The sequence below is a fragment of the Chelonia mydas genome, chromosome 1 (assembly GCF_015237465.2).
Source record: "Chelonia mydas isolate rCheMyd1 chromosome 1, rCheMyd1.pri.v2, whole genome shotgun sequence".
Classification (NCBI taxonomy): Eukaryota; Metazoa; Chordata; order Testudines; family Cheloniidae; genus Chelonia; species Chelonia mydas.
This window is the reverse complement of record NC_057849.1, coordinates 323227870-323235369: the sequence shown is the minus strand read 5'-3', so window position 1 is coordinate 323235369 and position 7500 is coordinate 323227870. Positions and strand designations below refer to the sequence as shown.

Here is a 7500-nt window from a genome sequence, read left to right as displayed (position 1 = left end):
CAGGCTAGTAGCTAGTTATTTTTCTTTTTAAGTGTGTTCAACACTGACTAATCGCTTCTATAGTGGAAAATGATGCAAGACTCATTCAGTCAGGGATGCTTACGACCCTGAAAAACCTGCTACAAACTTAACAGTAAAACCAAATAGATTTTAAGGTTTTAATATGCAATCCAAATCCACTGGTTTTAAACATTTTCTTCCTGTCAAGCTTCTGGTTTCTGGTGGTGCCCCCCTATCATTACAACTTAACCCAAACCAAGTCACTTGGAGGGTGTAACATAAAAATGTGGTGCTCGAATACTATCTAAATGTCAGCTACGCAGAGCAGAGCAGTGTCCCAGCTTTTAGGTGAGGAGTAGGCTAGTTAAGGAGCTAGTTTTGAGGCCCAGGAGTGGTCAGAGGTCTCCCCATCCCCAGCAGCTGTATTTTTAAAGGGAAAGTCTAAAATCTGGCTGCTTGGAGTGATACAGTAGAAGAGGCTGCTTCGAGGGTAGTGGAAGAGTGTCATGTACCCAGCCTGTGCTTACTACTAACCCCTAATGCTGCTATAGCAGGCAAACTGTAAACTCAGTTGTTGAAAGGTGGGTTCCTAAAATGTCATCTTAGTACCTTTCCCATCAGCATTCATGGTTATAACGGGAGACAGACAGAATTAGTCCAAACAAAAAGGCCTTCTGCCATAATGCAAGGACACAGATCGTGGCTGCCAAACAAAAGGAATGTGGGACTGAAAGACAGTGGGCAAAATAAAGAGCTGGGTTACTCTGCCCATCACACTTTTGGCATTCTTAAAGTTAATGATAATGGCTGTCAGGGCTACAGGTGGATGGGAAGGAGTGAGAGCTTCACCATGTTCGGAAGGATCTACTGTTACACTGCTGGGCCTCTCTCCTTATCCTGAGATGTCCTGACCAAAGTGAGGGACCCAATGCCATTGCCACCTCCTAAAGCTGGGACACCACTTTTTAGATCTTGCTGTCACACACCTTGTGTGTGCTGCTTCTTCCCCACCTTATTTCTTCTTTCCTGTCCCTCTCCTTTTACCTTCTGATGAATAAGTGTCTGGCTGAACTAGCAAGACTGTGTAGTTTAAAACAGAGGTTCTCAAAATGTATCCTGAGGGGGTGTGAGAAGGCAGAGCAGAGAGGTAAGGATGGTACTGCCACCCTTCTCTGCTGCTGCCAGAGCACTATACACTTAAATGGCTCTGCTTGAATCAATGCTGTACTGTTTTTAATATTTAGCAAGTTGCATAATTTTATCAGTATATGTACTTGTGTCATGGTGCGGGGCATAAACTACTACAGACATAAAGAAGGGTGGCAGGGTCAAGTAAGTTTGAAAACCACATGTTTGAAACACTGCTTGTGAGCATGTGACCCAGGAGGCAGCTTAAAGCAGCACTGTAAGTAAGTCACCTGACAGGGGTACAAGTTTGGCAGATCTTGGGATTAAGAAGATTGTGCTGTGCTTGTGTTCCTCAAGCACTGAGGTTACAAATGAGTCAACCTCAGACACACAAGCTGCATTTTCTAACTGCTGCTTTTGCCTTTGAGGCTGGTTTCTCTTGGACACAGAGTAACAGCAGCAACAAAAACAGCTCCAGCTTGCTGCAACTAACCTTTTCCTCTTCCCCCCAAAAAGAGAGTTCTCTTTCATACCAGCTAAGAGTGTCAGACAGGGCCATTATCCTAAAAACTCTTGTGGCTGAAGCAAATAAAGGATATGAAATATTAATTTTCTTTTTTTCTGTATCCTGTATCCATTTTTAAGGGTGCTTTTGCCAGAGGATTTAGCAGACCATGGTCTCTGTATTTTTAAAATACTGAAGTATTGTACAGTGATAAAGTAACTAATACCTTGTCTTCTGGGCCCATTCTTTCCCTTGAAACTAACATGCTTTCTGTTTCTGGGAAGTTAGCTCCTTCCAGTTTTAGACTAAAGGCTGTTTTCAAACAGTACAGCCTCTTCTGACCATATTCCTTGCTCTCCAGCAGTAGTCTTGCAGCCAACTGGTCTCCAATACTATTCCACTCAGGAAGTTTCCCTCTTCAGGAAAGCTAAACAGTGACATGTGCAGGGAAAAGCTATACCAGGCTTTGACAGTAGGGAAAGATCACAGTGTTACTTGTGCAAAGAGGATGTAAATGAACTGCTCAGGCCCTTGGAGGAGGATTCCTTGAAAACATTCTTGGGTTGCTAGGAGAGTCAACAGTGAGGCTCCTTCTACCCTTTCACAAGGACTCTGTATAGGGCAGCCCACCCCTCTGGAGCTTCTCCCCTTCCCTTCCCAGTGGCACATCAGCACCATGGTAACCACTCACTTAAAAAAAGGATGACTTTCTCAGTCCATTATTTAGGACAGATGTTTTAGAAGAGCTTAGGTTATGTTCCTACTGCAATCTCTCATCCTTTCAGAAGAGTTATAGCCAAGCTTTATGGCTTCAGATTTTCCAACATGATTATAGAGATTTGAACACCCAACATGGCACCTGTTAAAGGCAATTAACCTTCAGAAAGTGCTTGAGCTCCTGCCCATTGACAGCGGGACCCCTGTTAGAGCAAGGCACCTAAAGTCACTAGTCACTTTTGGAACCATGGCCAGTAGCTGATAAAGAATCTTTATGTGTATCTCCTAACGCACTGCTGCAGGATTAAGAAAAACAAGTCATTGAACCCATCTTTATTTGGGATGTTGAAGACAGACAATTTTGACATTAACTGAAGAAACTGTACAGCTAAAAAAATATACTGCATGTTGATACAAAAGGATGTTAGCTAGATTAAAACTACAAAATTTACCCTGGCACAAAAATGCTCCTGTGATACATTAAGTACATTCACTTAATCCTTTTAATTTCCAGTCATGGCTTCATTGCTGATGCCAAATTTTGCCCATCTGTGTTGCCAGCTGGATCAGAGGCAAGGCACTTACCTCTGCATGGCTCATGTATAAAGCCAACTAAATACAGACCTAACCATACTTTGTATTGCCCTAGAGCACAGAACTTTTGTTATGATGGAACTAAATGAAGGGTCATTTTATGGTTAACGAAAAACTGAAAACTTGACTGTCCTTAAATCAGAAACTTTGTGCAAGAGTTTCAACAATGCTTGAGTCTAGCTCTAAAAATACAAAAGCTGGGTCAAGGCAGGTTCTTTCTGCTAGGTTTACAATTTTCACTTCAGCTACAGCAATTAAAATTAGAGTGAAAAGAGAGCAGGGAGTTTCACTTTAAGTAACATCAGTGCCTTAGGAGGGTTGCCCTTGGTGTCACGGAATATTTAAATCTGAACAAGTTTTCATCGATTTAAGTATACATATGAAGTTTTGCAAAACTTCATGTTATAAAAGCATTTAAAAGCAGGATCAGGGACAAGCCTGCACAGGGAGCAGGAAGGTGTAGATGACTGAATAGGTCTCTTCTTCCACATCTAATTATGTTTTGGGCCTTGACTACCTGCCTGTAGCAGTTTAAAAGGGACTGCAGAAGGTTCATCTGTCTCAGACAGTTTGGTCACACCCCGTTTAACCAGATTATTCTCAATCATTTACGACTTGGTAATTCTTTGCTATTTTCTAGTAGGTGTGACTCAACTGCAGCACTGGAATGGTTTAGTAGGAACAGTAATATACTAATTATGTTTGGTTTGAAATTCAGCCAAAATGGGGAGAATATTTTGAGAACCAAGTGGTCACTGTTGAGACAGGTTAAATATAAAAATAGGAACGTGGTCTGTACCATCCAGCTCAAGAAAACAGCAGTTAATGACAGCAGCATGAAATGTCACAAATCCAGCTAGTAGATTTCTTGTTCACAACTATGCCTATATACACACTGGCAGCAGTTTAAGAAAACCCTTTAAGGCAGTGGTACACTGCATTGCATTGGCAATTGCAGAAAAGGCATTTTCTGCAAGATCCCACTTTGCTGGAAACAGTGTGCAACATATCAATTTGTCCATTACTTTCACTCCAGGTGTTTCAATATTTTATCCAAAGTGAACTAATACACAGCTTAGCGCAATATCCTCTAATGCCATGTTTCTAAAAACTTAACCCACCCCCATCAGAATGCTCTAATATCCTGTCTGCAGCAAAATACATTATTTTCAATAACATACAACTAAAATGTTTGCATGTTGGTTTACGTTACACCTGGATTCAGGTAAGGAAGAGCACAGTTCAAAAATATTAAGGCGGCAAACTTTGTTCATTATTCCTGTAGCAAATAAACTATCCCATCTCTATAGAGTATACCCGTAGAGGTGCACAGTCTTATGCTCTGTTTATACTGTGCAAATTAAGTGTTCACAGAGTCTCACTTTCTCATGGAATTATGCAGATTTCAGTTCTCCATGTGTGATTGTGAAGTAGTAACAAAGAGGTCTGAGGCAGTTTGTGGAACAGACCCAACCTTCAGCTGGCAGGAGAGAACAGCATCGTGAACACTGTGAAACAGCAAATCTCTGGTGGTGGATTTTTCAAAAAAATTAAGTCGAGTCAGATCATCCATAACAGGGCCTGTAAAGCAAATATATTAAACTATCGCCAGGACATACACGTATCTCATGCCTTGTATTTTTGTTTAGATTAACTAAGGGGGAGGGAGATAGCCTGTAGCTTTCCCAACCTCAAGTTTTCCTGTTCAAGACAGATTTGAGACAAAAAGATGCAAGCCAAATAATGCTACAGGCAAAATACACAAGATTTAAATGTACAGCTGAGCAGATTTCTAGTTAAAGATGTATTTGTGTGTATATAGCACATCTTCATCCCGTCATAATATACTGATGATCAGTCTCAGGGGACAGTGATAAACTTCCAAATGTCAGGAAACATTCTGGCACCCGATTCTCCTCACACTATGGTGTGACTCCACTAACTGACTATAACAGAGTGAGTTAGGCCCGATTCAGCAAGGTACTTAAGCATGCTCCTAACTTGAGGCATATATGAGGTGTCCCACTGAAGTCACATGTTTAGGGCTATTCAAGTCAGTGGCAGCAGGATCAAGCCTCTGAAGAACTTGCTAAATCAGGGTTTTATTCTGGCACCAGTCATGGCCTGGTGGACTAGGGCCTGATTCTCCTCTCAAACCAATTTTTTTTTTTAAATGTGGAAGGCGCTCAGACCCTACAGTGATGGCTGGCAATACAAAATCCATGGATGGATGCCAACCCCCCCCAAATCCCCCCAAAACTCTACAACTTACCACTGCAGCCGGCTATACGCACAAAAACACCAACTTCTTTATATTCTTCTATAACCTGCAGAAGTTTAAATGGAGGTTTAATCTGTAGAAATACCTTTGTACATATCACAATTTCACTGGTATAAGACAATATACATAATGCATTTTTTAAAAAGCCGTTCAGCTGCTTAATGGTTATTTCTCTTTTAAAATGGCTCTTGCACAGCATTAATCTTCTGCCTCTTCCGTCCCTATAGGTTTTACACACACACACACACACACACACACACACACAGTGTAGCTTAACTTGACTTGAGAGTTGCACAAGGTGATTACACGTTCCCCAGTATAGCAGCAAGAACTTAGCATCAAAGATTAATTATGACAGGTTTTAACTTTCGAGTCTGATGTAAGATCATCTTGATTGGCCCTCTTAGTGCCCTACAAAAACATGACATGTATTTTGGTGGAGGGAATGTGAAAGATACCACTTACTGATTTTAACATTTTTGCTCCAACTGAATCCACAAAGTTCACTGGTGTAAAGTCCAAAATTATACAGTGAACATTTGTCATTGGCTCCATAAAGTGTTCAAGTTCATCAGGAGATGTGTCTTGTGCATTAGCATCGGCAGATTTTCCATTTAGGGGAAGCTCATCATTTATTACCTCGTGTTTTACGCTTGTTCCCATGTCACTAGTCTATAGGAGAAGATAAAACCCAAGAGCTTAATGACAAATACATACATCAGCAATAACGATTTTTCCACAAGCTTCGTTCAGCCTCCGATAAGGTTTATGGGTTCAAACCACCCTCCCACGCCCCCACATTTTTATGTTCACAGGATTTATATCTGAACTTAGACCTAGCCCTCCCCCCACTTCTCCATATGCGCCAATTGTATGTAGCAAGTTCAAATAGATCTAAGACATGACCTTGCTGTGAATTACCGTTTGCATTCAAAAACTTACATCAGCATTTTCACCTCTCTCTGGCAATGGAAATAACCAGACTGGCCTAGCAGAGCCACGAGCAGCTCATTCTGTTGTAACATATGTATTCAAGAATAAAAATCCCTTGGACCAAAATCTTGAAAAATAAGAGCCTACAAGTAGGCTCTTGATCCCATAGTTAGGCACCTGCCTGATTTTCAAAAGCACTGAGCATCTAACAGCTCCCACAGAGAATAGGCACATAAATGTGCACAAGTTTCAGATAGTCCTTGTCATCACACTCTGCTTTTCAGCAGATCCCCCTTTTTCTGTTAACCAAATCAATAAGTTGTTCTTGTGTGCAGAAATGGAAATATTTATATTTAACAGCATTATTACTTTGAATTAATTTCAGATTAGTCCACATTAGGTCAGATAACTCCAAATATGCCTACTGTGAAGTTTCTACACCTTCCTCTAAAGCCTCTGGCCACTGTCAGACAGGAGACTGGACTAGATGGATCTTGGTCTTATCCAGCATGGCAATTCCTTTGTTCCTAGATCTCACTAAGCCTTGTTTTAGACAATTCTCTAAAACAAGTCTTCTGAGTGACATTCCCTTTTTTGATGTCGTTTTCTAACAAAAACGGTCTGTGCTGCACAACACACATTTCTAAGCCTTCCTTTTTCAAGTAACTTTCTTGTACGAACGCTGCATAAAGAGCCAATACAACAAGCTAGTTTGCTAGATGGGGAAAAAAAGAAAAATAAGGCAAGAATTTACTCTAGCACTCACAAGCTTCAAGACTGCTTTCTTCCTGTGTTCATTTGTCTGCTGAAGTTCCTTGGCATGCCTTTTCTCGGCTTTTTTCTTTGCTGCCAATACAGCACATGGATCAACTCCAGTCTACCACATAAGGCAAGGCATAATCAAATGAGGTTCAACTTGTTAGGACTATCATGTTACTTATTCAAAGGCCAAATTCATCACCTTAACATACTATAACATAAGATTACACTATACAGCTTCCCTTAAAGGGGAAATGTACAAAGAAAGAAGCAATAATCTTTGGAATCAGCATGTTAATACAACAATGAGGTGGAAATTTGAACCACAATTCTTTTCTAAATCAAATAGTGACAGTTTCAACAGAAACACTGATTGAGTGAGAGATTTATAGGGGGTAAGTGCTTTCAGATATAAATCGTCAATGCCATTTGCTTTGTGAAAACAAGCACCACCCACCTCAACTGTACAAGATTCATCAGGGAAGCTACAGAAAAATGTTTGAGAGATTAGTATGTGTGTCATTCCCTGCCAATGCAGTCTTGTCCCCTAAACATACATGTTACTGGTGCTAAACCCCTGACC

The 7500-nt window shown here is 40.8% G+C and overlaps 1 protein-coding gene across 4 annotated transcripts in view; it reads right to left on the bottom strand.

Annotated features, from left to right (window-relative positions):
• Positions 1 to 2668: 2668 nt before the first annotated feature.
• Positions 2669 to 7500, bottom strand: part of SLC26A5 (solute carrier family 26 member 5) — a 42395-nt gene continuing 37563 nt past the window's right edge. For all 4 annotated transcript variants that reach the window (XM_037889194.2, XM_037889195.2, XM_043551962.1 and 1 more), the window contains 4 exons: positions 6925 to 7035; positions 5691 to 5897; positions 5217 to 5271; positions 2669 to 4525 (listed from right to left, as the gene is read on the bottom strand). In XM_037889194.2, the coding sequence (XP_037745122.1) occupies positions 4350 to 4525; positions 5217 to 5271; positions 5691 to 5897; positions 6925 to 7035 (549 nt within the window). In that variant the 3' untranslated portion in view covers positions 2669 to 4349. The remainder of the gene's footprint in view (positions 4526 to 5216; positions 5272 to 5690; positions 5898 to 6924; positions 7036 to 7500) is intronic.